The following is a 17,872-nucleotide window of genomic DNA, read 5'->3' as shown; positions in this document are numbered from 1 at the left end:
TAGTAGGCTATGGACTTTTCCTCCAGGAATGTGTCCAAACGTTTTTAAAGCCCGCTACATTAACGACTCTTACCACATCCTCTGGTAATGCATTCCAGAGCTTAACTATTTTCTAAATGAAAAACTATTTTCTCCTATTGGTTTTAAAAATATTTCCCTGTAACTTCATCAGCTGTCCCCTAGCCTTTGTAATTTTTGGCGGAGTAAAAAATCAATCCGCTTGTTCTCACTCTACACTGCTCAGGTTTTTGTAGACTTCAATCCTATCTCCCCTCAGCCATCTCTTTTCCAAACTGAATAGCCCTAACCTCTTTAGTCTTTCCTCATACATGAGGAGTTCCATTCCCTTTATCTTTTTGGTTGCTCTTCTTTGAACCTTTTCTAGTTCTGCTATATCTTTTTTGAGATAAGGCGACCAAAACTGAACGCAATACTTAAGGTGAGGTTGCACCATGGAGCGCTACAGAGGCATTATAGCATTCTTAGTCTTGTTTATCATCCCTTTTCTAATAATTCCTAGCATCTTGGGGTTTTTTGGGGCCACCTCCACACTTTGGGCAGAGGGTTTCATGGTATTGTCTACAATGACACCCCGATCTTTTTCTTGGGTGTTAACTCCCAAGGTAGACCCTAGCATCTGGTAACTATGAGTTGAGTTATTCTTCCCAATGTGTATCACTTTGCATTTGTCCACATTAAATTTCTTCTGCTATTTGAATGCCCAGTCTTCCAGTTTCCTAAGGTGTGCCTGCAATTTTTCACAGTCCACATGTGTTTTGACAACTTTGAACAGTTTAGTCTCATTTGCAAATTTAATCACCTCAGTCATCATTCCAGTATCCAGATCATTTATAAATAAGGTAAATAGTACCGGTCCCAGTACAGATCCCTGAGGCACTCCACTATTTACCCTCCATTGAAAAAAATGGCCATTTAACCCTACTCTCTGTTTTCTGTCCAACCTATTCCTAATCCACAACTGAACATTGCCTCCTACCCCATGACTCTAATTTTCTCATGAGCCGCTCATGTGTAACTTTGTCAAAAGCTTTCTGAAAATCCAGATACACTACATCAACCATCTCATCTTTATCCACATGTTTATTCACACCTTCAAAAAAGTCAAACAAATTGGTGAGGCAAGTCCTCCCTTGGCTGAACACATGCTGACTCTGTCCCTTTAAATCATGTTTGTCTACGTGTTTCACAGTTTTATTTGTTATAATTATTTCCACTATTTTGCCCGGCACTAAACTCAGGTTTAAAGCTCTGTAATTTCCCAGATCTCCCCTGGAACCCTTTTTGAAAATCAGCATAACATTGGCCAATCTTCAGGTACTACAGACAATTTTAGCGACAGGTTACAGATTACTAAAGCAGATCAGCAATTTCATGATTGAATTCTTTCATTACCCTGGGATGTATACCATCTGGTCCAGGTGATTTATCACTCTTTAATTTGTCAATTTGGTTTAATATATCTTCCAGACTCATCAAGATTAATTTCAGTTCCTCCATATCATCCATAGATATCCAGATCTTTTGGAATGCAGTTTGGAGCTAGTGTTCTAAAGGCTGGCCTGGCTGGTTTCCTCCCTAAATAATTACCGCTTTGATACTTCCCATGCATCTAAACTGGTCTGAAGAACAATAAGGAAGGCAAAATTCGTTCTAATTGCTAATTTTCTTTCCTTGAGTTACTCCAGACTAGTCCAGGAACTAACTTAGAAACATAGAGTATGACGGCAGAAAAGGGCCGTCGGCCCAACAAGTCTGCCCACTCGAAGAACCCTCCCTCAACAAGAACCCTCCCTTTTAAGAATTTCCCAGAGGTGAGGTGAGGCGAGATGTTCAAAGAAAAAAAAGTTATATATGAGAGTTGTTTTTTTTTAACTAGGCAACACAGATGGGATTGGTTCGCTGTTCATTGTCTACTATAGTCTGTAGTGATGAGGTAGAATTTGATTTACAGAAACTTAGGCTTGATTTGCTTGTGTCTTTTCCCCTGGTTCTGTGTGGGAATTAACTAAACTTTTTGCTTTGTAATAGAAAAAGAAAAATGAAAGTAAATAAAGGCCATATGGCCTATCTGTAGAAAGCAGTTGACAAATCTTTTTGAGAAATGTTATAGGGACTAGGATTTTATATTTACATGTATAGAAAACCACTGACCATTTTAGTAACTGTCCTCTGGACTGACCCCACTCTCTTTATATATTTTCAAATGTGCGATCTCTAGAACTGTAGACAGTACTATAAATGAGCTCTCACCAGAGACTTGTACAGAGGAATTGTCGCCATCTTTTTCCTGCTGGCCATTTCTTTCCATTCACTCAAGCATCCTTCTGGCTTTTGCCATCATCTTTTCTACCTTTTTAGCTACCTTAAAGTTATCAAATTCTGACTAGCCAGGGGACTGCCCATAATATTTATAAGTTGATATCACTAAGTCAGTAGTTCTCTGTCTTCATCTGCTAGCAAGGAGAGAATACCTACATATCTGTACTGGTCTGGTGTGACTTATGGAAAAAAAATTAGCAACTAAGAACTTAATTCTCTTTTAAATCCAAGTCCAAAGGGTCCTGGGTTCAAATAAGTTTATTGCATCTTTTAATAAAATTGTTATGAAAGTAGGACCCATGATGAAAAAAAATTAAGAAAACCATGACATCCTAATGTGACTGACCTTAGAATTTATTCATATTATGATATTCTAGTGGGCAAGAAGAAAATGGAAATCAAAATCCTACAGTTTTTATAGAGAGTCCAAGACTTGACTGACTTAGTTAAAAAGCTATCCAGAAAGGTTTCAGAACATACATTATAATTTCTGCAGATTTCTAATAATTTAATTTTCTAGGGTCTAATTCTGCCTCAAGAATCAAAACCATGCATTGGTTTCCCATTCCAAAAGCCGGGTTTCAATGACCGTAGTCCTAGGAGCCAGCAACAGAGGCAAGAACTAGTTAAAAGAAGTGAGTGAGAATTAGCTCTGCTTTGCAGCAGTTTCTTCTTGAGTCATTAAATGGACCAGTGAATTGTAGATTTTATTTTTACATTATTTTCAAAACTAATGCATTATTGTATTCTGAGCCCTTAATTCTTTACTAGTAGTTTTTAGTTTTCTTTCCTATCCTTTTCCTTTTCCCCTTCCCCATACCGTCCTTCTGCTTCTCTACTGAAGTGTTTTCATAACATTTAAGAAACTCCCATAGGTGATACAGGCTTTTGAACAGAGACATATAATGCAGAATAGTAACTGATCAATTATTTACTAATTAGTTATATCAATTTGCTGTAGATAAGGAGGATTCAAAATTTCCCAGAAATGAAAATCACCCACAGAAGACCTCAAATAAACAGGTAATTTCAGTTCCATGCTTATGTACCAGCAAAAAGATCTTCTGTTTCTTTGCCTTCCTATTCATTGCAGTGAATGAATTTGCAAATCTTATTTATCTTAACTGAAAAATGAAACTGCAGATAGGTTACAAATTACTAATAACATACCGTTCAAATTATTTGTGGAACCTAAGCATTAGAGGAAGGCTTTTTAAAAAGGGTTCTAGGGATGATCCAGGAATCTACAGTAAACACCAAAAAGTCCAACAGGAATCTACAGACCAGTAAGTCTGATGTCATCACTGGGCAAAATGGTAGAATTTATTATATGAACAAGTGAGAGGGAAAACAGAAACACAGACCAAGTAGCACCAAAGTGTAGTGAAGTGGGTCCAGATGGGATAATAGACAGCAAAGCCTCAAACTGGAGGGTGCAAAATTTATTGGAGGACCCAACACAGCCCATGTTTCAGCTTATGCATCAGGGGTCACATTGAAATGGCTTCCTGAGGTAACTCGAGATATGATCATCCAGACATAAAAATATCACTGCACCAGTCGCATCTCTTCAGTTCTTTCATTAAAGTAACCATCTGCTATCCTTCCTCTCCTTAGAGATCCTATTCCAAGCTTGAATTCAGATATAGTATGCATCACTGCCACCTCCGCCAGGAGGCCTTTCCGTGAATTCACAACCCTTTCTGTGAAGAAGTATTTCCTCAGGTTGCTCCTGAGTCTGTTCCTTTTAATCCTCAACATATGCCCCTTCATTCCAGAGCTTCCTTTCAGTTGGAAGAGACTCATCTTTTCTGCATTTATGCCACAGGGGGTATTTAAACATCTCTATTGTATGTGTCCTCCTATGTTTCTTTCAAAACTATACAGATTGAGATCTTTCAGTCTGTCTCCATATTCTTTAAGATGAAGACCATTGACCATTTTAGTAGCTGCCCTCTGGATTGACTCCATTCCATTTTTATCCAGAATTTTTTTTAATGTATAAATCTTTATTATAGGTTACAAACAATGCAAGATACACACTTCAAATCAAGGAACACATTATACACAACTTTCTAAATGAGATCTCACCCAAGTCTTATACAGAAGCATTATCATCTCCTTTTTCCTGCTGACCATTCCTCTTTCTATGACCAATCCTCTTTCTATGTACTCTTTCTATGTATCAAGCCATCTTTCTAGCTTTTACCATTGATTTTTCTACCTTTTTGGCCACCTTAAGATCATCACATATGATCATACCCAAGTCCCATTCCTCTTTAAGTCACAAGCGTTTTTTTCCTCTTAAACTGTACCACACCTTCAGGTTTTTGCAGCCCAAATACATGACCCTGCATTTTTTTTGCATTAAATCTTAACTGCCAAATTCTGGACCAAGCTTCTCTAGGTCCTTCTCATGTTATCCACACCATTATGGATGTCTACCCTATTGCAAATTTTGGTATCATCTGCAAAGAGACTAATCTTTCTAGACAGCCCGTCAGCAATATGACCTACAAAAATGTTAAAAAGAACTGGCGCAAGCACCAAACCTTGCAGCATACCACTGGTAACATCCCTTTCTTGTGCAACAGGAATGGTAACCTTGACCATTGGGTTAAACCCTCATTAGTTGCAGAGGTTGTAGAGAGACCACTGTTTGTTTTCATGCTCCACCTTCCATCACTCTGGGATGAGCTCCACCCACTCAGTCTTATTCTCTACAATCGAGGAGGAGGGAGCCTGTTTGTTCTGCTTGTGTTAAATCTTTATTATTTTTGGTTTCTTATTATCCTGTTAGAGGCTTTCGGTGCTACAGAGGATCCCAGTAACCCCAGTACATCTCTGACTGTGAAAAGATACAAACTCTCAAGGCTGAGGTCTGTAGCCCACAGACACTTACCTCGCTTGATTCCTGTGTGGCTAGTCTGCATCGGTAGTTCTCAGAGCTCAGGGTCCATATCCTTGGGAGCAATCTCGCCCTAGGTTCGTCTACAATGGGCTTGAGTAGTTTGTTCCAGGTTCTGTCCAAGTGGGCTTGAGTGCAGACTGAGTGGGTCCTGTGGCATTTTATCCAGGTTTGGGGCCCAACTGCATTTATCCCCCCAAAACGTTGTTCAGCTCCGGTGGAGTTCTGAGGTCCAGTTCTTCCAAAGAAGTAAGCTATCTGTTGGACTCAAGGCTTGTCTGAGGCAGAAATCTTTCTCACCTCTGATCTGAGGTTTTCCTATTCAGCTCCAGCACAGCAGCAAGGCTATTGCAGCCTATGGGGAAAATCAGGGTGGGGGGAGGGTTCATTAAAAGTTGTTTGTGAAGGTTTCTGAGGTTAGGGGTCAGGTTCCTCACAACCCAAAACCCCTTCCCTGCATTTTTTGTGTTTGCATTTTTTCTCCACAGGCTGTTTTAGGTGCCAGAATCGCTATCTTTCGGCCATCTTGGATTTCCAATTTATTTTAAAATTTATTTATTTATTTATTTATTTGATGGTTTAATTGGAAAACATCGTCTTTTTTTTTTTTTTTTTTCAAAAGTTTTATGGGTGCTGGATGTGCAGAGAGTAATACTTCAGTATCTCGAGGTCACTAACGAGTTTCATTTCTCTGATCAGTTACTCATGCTCACCAGGCAAGCTAAACTGGGCAAGCCAACATCTAAGGCTACTATCCTTAGATGGATTCACAGAGCCATCAAGTCAACTTACATTACCTGAGGGAAACAGCCACTGATATCTTTGAGAACACATTTAATGAGAAGCATTGCTTCTTCATGGGCAGAGATCTGAATGGTTCTTCCTGAGATCTGTAGGGCGGCAATCTGGTCCACTCTTCATACTTTTACAAATTTCTGCATAGTGGATATGGCAGTGAGAACAGATGCGGCCTTTCCTCAGTGTTGAAGGCAGGCTCATCGATCCCACCCTAGGGACTGCTTTGGTACATTCCACTTGTTCAGAATGACACACCTATTGCACTACAAAGAAAGATTAGTTCTTACCGCTATAATCTTCTTTCTTGTAAATACTTAGGTGTGTCATTCTGGAACTCCGCTCTGTATTTCATACAATTCACCTGCTTACTGAGTACTATCTCATACAGAAATGACAGTTTCTAGTCTGAAATTTTTCAGGTCAGTCAGATTTAAGGAATTTATGGAATTGTAAAATGAGAGAAACAAATATGTCACACATTGGGGAATGTATGAACTTCTTAAATGTTAAGCTTGTGGTTGTTTTACAGTGCTGTTTTTTATTGGTTCACATTATTCATCATTTGTGTTTAGTATACTTCTTGCAGAGCAGAACAGACCTTTGTTATCGGGGCGCATCCCTGTAACCCCTCCTTCTTATATTTTGTTATGAGGGCTAAATGCCTGCTTTGGTACAAACTGAAGGGGACAGCACACTCCATTGAAGGAGGAGGAATTGAAAACTGTGATACCTTCTGTGAAGTGTGCAGTTCTGGCTTCAGTACCCACTTGTCCAGAATGACACACCTATTTACAAGAAAAAATTATCACGGTAAGAACCTAATCTTTCTTTCAGGAAGCTTATTTATATGGATTTAGCTCAAATCTTTTGATTGGTAACGACAGATGAATTATGTTCAGGCATAGTAGGTATTTGACAATCTAAGGGCCTCATGTGATTGGATTAACATCTTAATGTAAGTTAATGTGACTTAGTTAATAAATAGGCTCCACTGATAATGGTGGAGTGTGCATTAAACGGTGTGCTTTAGCTAATATTAAAATGCATTAATTTGTATTAAAGTGCACTAACACTTTTATACAGGCTGGTAAAAATAAGGCTATAAGTTAGTTTCTGAAGAAGGGAGAGCAAATTAACTTGTCCAAGATCACAAGGAGCATGTTTCCCTGATTCTCTGCTCACGACTGCCCATTAAGCAGCTACTGCATACTTATGAGATCATCATATCTGTATGTTTGTGAATCTGTTCCACTAAAAGTTTTTGTAGTCTATTGACACCAGGATTTTAGACCATTTTAGTGTGTTCAAAGGGATCTCAGGGCTGCTTTTATTAAGCAGCGGTAGAGCATTCTACCATGAGCCAGCGAGGTAAATGTTTCAATGCTCATTCAGTTTCTATGAACTTAGGAGTATTTACCTCACTGGCCTATGGTAAAATGCTCTACTGCTGCTAGATAAAATAAGCCCTCAATTTGGGGTATTTTAGAAGGGAAAAATGAACTATATATGTATGGACACATGTATCAGAAAGTAGGTTCCATTAGTTCTACATGGAAATTTATGTTTCAAGTGATGAGTTTTTCTTCCTATAGTTATGCGTAACCACTTTAGGCTCCTCTAATGTCATTCGGCTCTTTATAAAAACTTGCTCTTTAAGCTTCTTACTGTGACTTGAGTTAGTGGAAGATAAAACATAATAGCAGTCTTCACCTTTTTGTTGAATTTGGGTTATGCTTAGTGATTAAGTATTCCAATGTTTTACAGAATGAAGTAGAGCCAGTTAAGTGTAACATCAGACTTCTGAAGAGAAATGAAAGTCTAAATCCCCCTGTAAGACCACAGGAAGCAGCTGATGTTCCAATCACAGCTGTAAAGGTAATAGATAATTTGTGTTTTATCATCTGAAGTGTGTAGATATGAAAAACTGATATTCACAGTGAACTATAGTAATCTGCTTTATATAGTGCTTCTTGATTTGATTCATATTTTCATTCCTCTATATTGTGTGTACAAATGGATATTTGAAAATTTCTTCATCATTAAGCAGGATGAATCAGCCATGCAAGTGAATGATGCCATCCAGTAGTTCTATGATCCTCCATGATGCTACAGATTCATTTGTTCTATCAGCCTAATGTATGATATATTTATGACTTCATCCCTCACTTTGAATTTCTGATTGGAAGATCTAGCCACACACAAGCATAATAAATAGGAAATAAACACTCAAGTAGCATTGTATTATGTAGATGGGAAGGTACTGATTCATATGCTCTTTGTAAAAGAAGTATTAAAAATCTGTAATTGTGCCCTATCAAAGAGGATGCATCTGTAAGCCATATACCTTCCAAGAGTTCAGAATATTCTTCTGGACAAACGAAGTAACTGCTGACCTCACAAATAATCCTTGGATGAGTTAATTCTGCAGGATATATTTCAGCAGTGGGGAATCCCATAGACAGACCTCCCTGTATTAGACTTAAGAAACTTCCACAATTCTGTCACATAAGAACATGTCAGAGCATCTGATGCTTACTGCAGTCACTGAGAACTTTTCTACATCTTCTCACTGGATTCACTTATTCAGACAATATTGCATAAAGCTGTAAAGAACATCGCAATGATGGTGATTGTTGCCTCAATATTGCTTCATCAAATGTGGTTCTCTTGCTTTTATCATCAATCGGTAGAACTACTCATTTGTCTACAGCAGAGACCAGCATTTTTTATTCTAAATCAAGGGAGCATTCTGTATCCAGACCTTAGCAGCAACTGTTTGGAAATTGAACACAAAATAGTAAAATTTTTACAGCTACCTCCAAAAATAGAGGGTATGTACTAGAATGGTGGTTCTCAACCCAAACTTCAGAGCATACCCAGCCATTCTGGAATCTCAGAGAAGGCGGGAGCTGGAAGGCCTTGAGCATGCACAGATATTCAAGGCCCTGCTGCGGCCGAGCATAGAACATTGGTGTTAGGCGCTTTCAGCACCAGTACATGTATGGTAAGCACAGTACTGGTCAGTGGGGTTGAGGAGGTGGACAGCAGCGCTGATCATCTTGGGCGCAAAAGGAGGAGAGCAGTGCTGGTGGCCTCAGGTGGGGGGGTGTTGGCTTTGCAGTGGAGGGTAGCAGTGCTGCTGGCTGAGGGGGAAGGAGGGGGCGGGGGAGGGAGTTTGGAGTGGGAGGACAGCAGCCTATTTTTAATAGTAATTCTCAAGCAATTAAATTTATCAGACATCAATCAATTCCCATGATGTTGTAGTCTGCCTCCTACACTTCGTGCTTAAGCAGGCTATTTTGCAGGCTCTGCATGCTGGGACTACACTTAACTTATGCTGGCCACAAAGTGTTGTGCTTCCAGGACTACTACTCTATGGTTGCGATGGCATGGAAAAAATTTGTGCCCATGTGTTCAGCGCTGGTAGAGAAAAAAGTTTGGGTCTCCTTACTTTCCCAGCCAAATTACATATTCACTAAGCGAGCAAGGATTACTGCTTGACTTTATTAACACCTGGGATGCAGGACCGGCCACATCATGAAAGACCTCGGGCCCAGTATTGGGTACCACAAGAAATCCAAAACCAGAGAGACCAAAGACTCTAAAAAAAGGAAAAACCCTTATTTTGACAGGTTTGTTTTTTTTGTATGGGCTTTATTGCCAGACTCTGGACCCACAGACTTCAATCTTTTGGACATCATATCAGTTGGGGGGGGGGGGTTTCCCATCTTCTGGGAAAAAAGGTTTGCTTGGATAGGACTGTTGTCACAATTTTTGACTTGCATTTCTTTATTGCTATATCTTATGGCTATTTTGTATGATATTCTTCTTTACTGTGTTGGGGGAAAGAGGCATTGTAAGTAACTTGCCTGGAGGGTGGTTGATGCTTCTTCCCAGGTGGTATGTGGAGAGGGCGGGGGGAATGGGGCAAGTCTAAATGATGGTGGGGAAGTAGGGGTGGGGAGCAGGTGGAGTTCAGAGAAGAGAGGGGTTTTTTGATGCAGGGGACTTGGGTTGTGTCTCTGGGGAGAATGAATGTGGTTCTTTTGGATTCCTTCAGGGAGACTTCTCAGTTGATGGGGGAGGGTATAGTTTGGGATGTCTTCTTTTGGATTTTAGGTATCTGGACTGGTTTTCGCCTAGTTCTCCTTTTGAATTAGGATATGATAAGATTAATCTCGTGGAATGTGGGCAGAATGTTGTTTTTGATATTATAATGAGGTGTTTCACTTCTTATTCTTTTTAATGCATGTTTTAATCTTTTAATTTTTTGTAATATTTTATTATGTAATACTAGATTGATGTATGCAGTTTGTGTATTTTGAAATTGTATCATGTGCTGAAATGTCTCAGCTTTTTCCTGTTGTGAACCGTCCAGAACTACTGGTAGGGCGGTATATAAGAAAATAAATTATTATTATTATAAGATCACACATCAAGTGAAGTAAAATACTTCAAACCCTGAATAGACATAAAGCACAGGAAACTCATTTAGATTCTGTGGAGCATAAGAAATTATGCCGCTGGTGGGTGGGAGATTTCATAGAGGAGCCTACAACTAATGAAAAAGCAGGATAAGATTCGTAAGACACACCATTTTTATGGTAGTCATCCTACCACATCAACAAAAGTGGAGTGGCTTTCTTCTCAGGCTACCCTTAATCAGTTACTTCATGATGGAGCAAAAAAAAATCAGCTCAATATTACTGTTATCAGATGTACAAACATGCTAAGCTGGGGTCCCTGCTGGCTAGATTGATCGCTAAAGAGCAAGGCTCTCAGCAAGTCTTAAAAATTTGTTCAGGGGCAACAGGGGATCTCGTTCTTTCTGATAGGGAGATTCTTAATGTGTTTAAAGATTTCTGTGCTACTTTATATGCCCCATCTGTTTAACCCCCCCCCCCCCTTTAGAGGGAGACATGTACTTGTCCAATTTATCTTTGCCTTGGGTGGCAGCTCACCAACAAACTAGTCTCAATAACACCAATTCTGAGGAGGAGGTGTATTATAATATTCAAAATAGTACTTTGGGTAAAGCTCCAGGATTGGATGGGCTCACTGCAGAATTCTATAAGATCCTTAGTTTGGCTAGTGCAGGATGCCTAGCAGAGGTCTTTAATTCTTACTTGGATAAAGAATCATTACCTGAATCTCTGCGAGATGCTTTAATAATTGTTCTTCCGAAGCCAGGAAAAGACTTTATTGCTGACTCTTATCATCTGATTTTTTTATTATCTTTTGAGGCTAAAATTTTTGCCAAGATACTGACTAATCAGCTTTCTAGAGTCTTACCCAGCCCTTTAGCCTCCTCCAGGTTGGTTTTGTGAAAGAACGTCGGCAAACAATCTTAGGCAGATTGTGTTTCACTGGAAAAGGTAAAACATGACTCCACTCTATCGATGCTCATTAGCTTCAACGCAGAAAAGGCCTTCGATAGAGTTCAGTGGCCTTTTTTGTTTGCTGTCCTGAGGTCCTATGGTATATCGGGGCCTTTGTAGTGGGAGTGGGAGTGGGAGTGCTCTTTTGTTCACCACGAGCAGTGTTAGGAATTAATGGTGGGTATTCTTCATCATTTTTGGTTGGACGAGAAACAAGGCAGTGTTGCCCATTATTCCCCATTTTTTTGTTTTGGTATTGGACTCCTTGATTACAGACATACTGGGGACTCCAGAGATTGAGGGTATACAGTTGGGCACAGCAGAGTTTAAAATTTCTACTTTTGCAGATGACCTATTGATACATCTAACTAATCCAACTCAATATCTCCCGGTGTTAATGAATCTTTCCATTGAATTTGGGGATTACTCTGGCTTCAAGTTAAACTTCTCTAAAATTGAATACCTCGCGACTAGAGATTGGAGCAGTCGAATCCCATAGGTGGGGCTGTTTAAATCCAGCTGGGGGGTCTTTTCAATACTTGGGCATGCAACTGTGTATGAACCCAGGTAATTTGTCTATAATGAAGGGCTATTTTCAAAGATGGGCGGCTTTGCCTTTCTCTTTGACGGGATGTATTATATACCATGGTTATTTTTCCAAAGTGGCTCTGTTGTCTTCAGATCTTGCCCATCTATTAATTGAAAAGAGATGTACAATCTCTACATAAACTTTTGTATAGATTTTGTTGGGGGGACATATGGTGAAGATGAGGTCATACTATCTTCATGGAAACTGGAGTAAGAGTGGCCTGGGTCTTCCTGATATAAAACTTTACAACATGGCCTGTCAATTATACTATTTAAGAGATTGGATTCATAATACTGATTATTACACCCCGCTAGAGATGGAACAGGCTTTGGACCACCCATGGCATCTGTTATACATCTTACAGGCTAGAATTGTGGCTTTACCGCCATCTCTGTGATCTTCTGTACTTATTAATAATTGTGCTACCAGTGCCTAAGTTAAGGCACCACTTGTAGAATTTCCCCCTTATTGACTACAGTAAGCATAGAGGCATTGTCATTACATATTTTTTTTTTTTTTGATAAATTTGTTTATTGATAAAGTTTTCAAATATACATAACAAAAACACAGAGGTTTAGCAAACAGATATCTACAATGACACATTCTCTCCAACCCCTTTCCCCCAAATTAGTAAAAAGATAAAGTTGTACTATAATCTTCAGTACAATGCAAAAAAAAGAATCACATAGGTCAAAATAACCCCCCCCCCCTAACCCACCCCAAAATCAACTTTCACATAGGGTTACAAAAATATAGCTAAACACTCAGATCATGAAGGACATTCACACCACCTAATATAAGGATTCCACACCTTGAAGAAGGGTGTAAGACGAGATTTTGTCAATGCCGTCAATTTAGACATACGAAAAATAAAATCTATTTTTCGTAATAAATGAAGTCGACCTGGGGGAAAGGCCTGTTTCCAATATGCCGCTAATAAAAGACGAGCAGCAGTAAAGATATAACAAGCCAATTTATGTGTATTAGAAGACAATGGAACCAAAGGTAGATGTAAAAGAGCACTACCCATAGCTCGAGAAATCGTGGTATGTAAAATATCAGACAACAGTTCAAAAACCATATCCCAATATGGGATTACCTTCGGACATTCCCACCAGATGTGAAGAAAGGTACCCAAATGACCACAGCGTCTCCAACACAAATTAGATACGTGAGGATACATGAGATGAAGACGCTGGGGTGTAAGGTACCATTGATAAAGCATCTTATATCCATTTTCCACCAAAGAGCTGGCTATAGAAACTCGAAGCAGGCGACTAAACACCCGCTCCCATTTAATAATCGGCGGCACTGGGCGTAAAAGTCCCTCCCAAAGAGATAGATATTTTACCGGGGGAGCCTGTTGTTGAATAAGAGCTTTATAGAATCTAGTAATACACCCCTTACCGCTACTACCCATAATCGCCCACTCCAGGGTGGTTTCCTCCAAACAAATATCATCAAAAGCCCTGCGACTAATAAAATCTATTGCTTGAAGATAGCGAAAATGATCAGTCGGCGGCAAATCATAAGCTTCCCTCAATTCCAAAAATGATAATAATCGTCCATCTTCCACAAAATCTCCCAAATCCATAAGACCCATTTGAGCCCAAACCCGAAAACGACAATCAGATCTTCCTGGTGCAAAACCCCACGCAACCCACAACGGGGTACTACGAAAATACAATCTAGAAGGGAAAAACCTATTTCGCAGCCGAATCCACATCACAAACGTATGATGCAAAAAAGGGTTAGCCCCCTTAAACATTTGTCGAGCCTCTTCCACTTTTAACCAAGGGATCACCCGACAAAGCTCTTCCGATCCCAAAATTTTTTCCCCTCGAACCCAGCTTTTTGATCTATCCTTACACCAACTCAAAAAAGACTTCAATTGAGCTGCCTCATAATAACGCCGCAAACAGGGTACAGCCATACCCCCCTGAGAGCGAAGTTGATACAACACATTCCTAGGTACCCGTGGGGGTCGACTCTTCCAAATGTATTTAAAAATTTTTCTTGCCACCCCACGAAAGAAAGCAGCAGACAAAGGAATTGGTAAAGCCTGAAAAAGATAAAGTAGCTTCGGCAATACCATCATCTTTACACTTTGTATGCGACCAAACCAAGATAAGGAAACATTCTCCCATCTATCCAAATCAACCCAAAGAGATTGCAAAATCGCTGGATAATTAACTTCAAACAAAGAGCAAAGCCGCGCTGGCACATTGACCCCTAAATAACGTATAAATTTAGATGCCCATTTAAAAGAATAAGTAGCCTTCAAAAAAGCACAATCCCCTGGATGTACTGACAAATTTAATATCTCAGACTTATCCATGTTGGTCCGAAATCCGGATACAGCGCCATAGGCAGACAATTCACCAATAATACCCGGGAGAGTAACACAAGGATCAGTTACAGTAAAAATAACATCATCAGCAAACATCAACAACTTTGTGGAAAGTCCATTACAAACCATGCCATGAATAGACTGCTGGGCTCGAACATGAGAAGCGAAAGGCTCCATCACCAGCGCAAAAAGTAGCGGCGAAAGTGCACAGCCTTGTCTTGTTCCTCTGGCTAACTGAAATGAATCTGTATACCCCCCATTAATCCGGAGAGCTGCTAAAGGCTTAGTATATAGAATCTGAATCCACATAAAAAACTGTCCTCTAATTCCCATAGCTGATAGAGTGCTCAACAAAAATGGCCACGACACCCTATCAAAGGCCTTTTCAGCGTCAACACTCAGCAGCAATGCTGGCATCTTTTCACGTTGTACAAACCAAATCAAATGAAGCAATCTACGAATATTATCAAATGTTTGTCTCCCCGCAATAAAACCCGCTTGGTCATCCTGTACTAAATAAGTCATATAACTTTGCAACCTACGAGCCAGAATTTTTGTGAAGATTTTATAATCAGTGTCTAACAACGAAATTGGACGATATGATCCACAAAGCATAGAATTTTTTCCCGGTTTCAAAATAAGTGTTATACCCGCCAATCTCCATGAATAAGGCAATTCCATACCCATTTCTAGACTATTAAAGGCCCGAGTAAGAGGGCCTACAAGCAAATGTCTAAAACATTTATAGAATCTATTCGTAAAGCCATCTAACCCAGGTGCTTTCCCATAAGCCAAAGTGGAAATTGCCCACTGAGTTTCAACTTCCGAAATAGGGGCTGACAAACACTCTGCTTCTTCAGATGTCAATTCAGGAAGCTGTGTCTGAGCCAAATAATTATCAATTTGAACTTGAGACACATCTTGTTCTGAAGTATAAAGATGTTGATAAAATGAAAGGAAAGCACCTGCAATAGATTCCGGCGTATAACAGGCTGAACCATCAGAGGCTGTCACCTTAGTAATCACATTCCTCAATTTTTGAGCCTTCAACTTATAAGCCAACTGACGGCTCGCCCGATTACCACATTCAAAATGTTTTTGTTGGACCGACTGTAATTGGTCTGATAATTCATCCAATTGCATCATCTGTAGATCTTTTCGCACCTTATCTAGACGCGTCAGCAAAGTAGGAGAAAGATCCCGCTTATGCTTTTGTTCTAAATAATGCAATTGTTGGCGTAAAGCTTCCTGTTTTCGCCCACGTTCCCGCCGTCGATGTACTCCAATAGAAATAATATGACCACGTAAAACTGCCTTCATACCTTCCCAAAATATCAAGGGAGAAATCTCATCACTAGTATTAAACTGAATATAATCCTTCAAATTCTGCTCTATTCGGGACACTATTATAGGATCCGCCAATAGGCTATCACAAAATCGCCAGAACCGCCGCCCAAAGGAAGCCATATGAGGATGTAAAACAAAGTGTACCGCAGCATGATCTGACCACACACGCTGAGCAATTCCAACATCTAACACCTGGGAAAGTAAAGCCTTATCAATGCCCCAAAAATCAATACGAGAATATGAATCATGTACTGTTGAAAAATAAGTATAATCTTTGGTAGTAGGATATAGATGTCTCCAAGGATCAATCAAATCCCAGGACATAAAGAAAGAGTGCAATTGCTTTCTATCAGATTTTCCATAATGAATCGACTGTGACGAATTATCCAATCCCACATCGTAGGTCAAATTAAAATCCCCCCCTACTAATAAAGAACCCTCTACAACCCCTCGCAACACCTGGTCTAAAGATACCAAAAAATCTTTTTGCTCAGAATTAGGAGCATAAATATTACAAAAAGTATATAGCGCCTGCTGCAATTCAACTTTCAATATCAAATAACGACCCATCGGGTCTCGTACCACCTGTTTAATCTGAGGATCAAGGTGCTTAGCAAAGAGAATCCCTACTCCATGTTTTTTAGACCCCTCCTCATTTGAAGCAAAATATATATGGGGATAACGAGGATGTTTCAAAAGCGATTCATATTGAGGCTTAAGATGAGTCTCCTGAAAGAAACCCACCCCAGCCTTCAACCTATCAGCCTCTTTAAAAAGCAATTGCCTCTTTCGAGGTACATTCAGACCCCGTACATTTAAAGTAAAGAAACTAATACCTTCAGGAGCCATTCATTCCAACATACCCACACGCAACCATACTCCCGCAAGCAACCCTTCATAACCCAGAATAACAAACCCCACATTAAAAACCAGCAGCAGAAAAGAAAAAACCCCTTCCCCATTCCCCCCCCCACCTCCCTCCCCTCCCATCCCCAACCTAACCAAAGGCCCTCCTTATGGTGGGCTAAAAGAGAAAGTGACATCCCAACCTATCCCAAATCACACCAATCATATGATAAATAGTACGAGAAGAGATCATATATTCTAATAATAAACAAGAGCTAGCAAGCATCACACATCATTCAACCAAGAACCAAACAAAGCAGCTTAAAAATTCAGGTAAGCCCAGAGGCCGAAGTCTGCTCCAGGCCAGATCTCCGCTGCAGTCGCTTGCTACTAGTAGGGACCCGTTTCCAGCGCTGCGATGAAGCACCAGTTCCAGATGATGTAGCCGGCTCTTCCAAGGGTGCATAAAGCTGAGCTTCACGTAATATAGCTGCAGCTTCCTCCACTAAAGTAACTTTATGCTGTTGAGAAGCCACTTGAAAGGAAAGTCCAAAAGGAAAAAGCCATCGATAACTGATAGCATGGGATTGTAAGCAGCGAGTAATCTCCCGGAAATCTCGACGCTTTCGTAAAGTAATTGCGGACAAATCCGCAAATAATTCCACTTTAGAATTTTCCCATGTTATATGTCCCACTTTTCGAGCGGCTTGAAGAACTTGATCTTTAACTGGATAGCGCGTAAAACAGGCTACCACATCCCGGGGCCGATCACCTACCCGGGGACCCAGAGCCCGATGCACTCTTTCAAACTCGATCACAGGTATAGGAGCCTCTGGGTCAGCTGCCTGAAGAAAGCGCTTGCAGATTTCCAACAAATGAGCCTGTAACTCTGATGCAGCCAATGATTCAGGAACCCCTCTAGCTCGCACATTACTTCGTCGGCTGCGATTCTCACCATCTTCTAGGCGAAGTTGAAAATCTTCCTGTCTGCGTTCCAAATGAGCGCACCGCGTTTGCAGGGCCACTAGATCCGTATCGTGATCTATAACGCGTTCTTCAAACTCCTGCAGCCGAGCCCCCATATCTTGCACTGACTGCCCAATCTTAGCCACCTCCGATTGCAAAGTGCTTTGGATAGAAAGCATTGTAGATTTTAAATCTGCCATCCATGCACGCATTTCCCCACAGGTGGCCGATCGAGCATCAGACTCGGTACTCAGCTGGGCAACGCCCTTACCGCGTTGTGGTTCATCGGTCTCACAGGCCTCAGAGTTATCCGATGGCTGGTAAGCATAAGATTTCAAATCAGCTCGCCC

General features: G+C 40.4%; 1 protein-coding gene across 7 annotated transcripts in view; it reads left to right on the top strand.

Moving 5' to 3' along the window:
* XRN1 (5'-3' exoribonuclease 1) overlaps nucleotides 1-17,872 on the top strand; it is a 184,291-nt gene that overhangs the window by 147,347 nt on the left and 19,072 nt on the right. For 4 of the 7 annotated variants that reach the window (XM_033958431.1, XM_033958429.1, XM_033958430.1 and 1 more), the window contains 3 exons: nucleotides 2,861-2,975; nucleotides 3,302-3,363; nucleotides 7,811-7,921. In XM_033958431.1, the coding sequence (XP_033814322.1) occupies nucleotides 2,861-2,975; nucleotides 3,302-3,363; nucleotides 7,811-7,921 (288 nt within the window). The remainder of the gene's footprint in view (nucleotides 1-2,860; nucleotides 2,976-3,301; nucleotides 3,364-7,810; nucleotides 7,922-17,872) is intronic. The other 3 variants (XM_033958435.1, XM_033958434.1, XM_033958433.1) reach the window with 1 other exon arrangement.

The sequence above is a fragment of the Geotrypetes seraphini genome, chromosome 9, assembly GCF_902459505.1.
Source record: "Geotrypetes seraphini chromosome 9, aGeoSer1.1, whole genome shotgun sequence".
Taxonomy (NCBI): Eukaryota; Metazoa; Chordata; class Amphibia; order Gymnophiona; family Dermophiidae; genus Geotrypetes; species Geotrypetes seraphini.
Note: the sequence above shows the minus strand (reverse complement) of the source record. Positions and strands in the feature narration are given on the sequence as shown.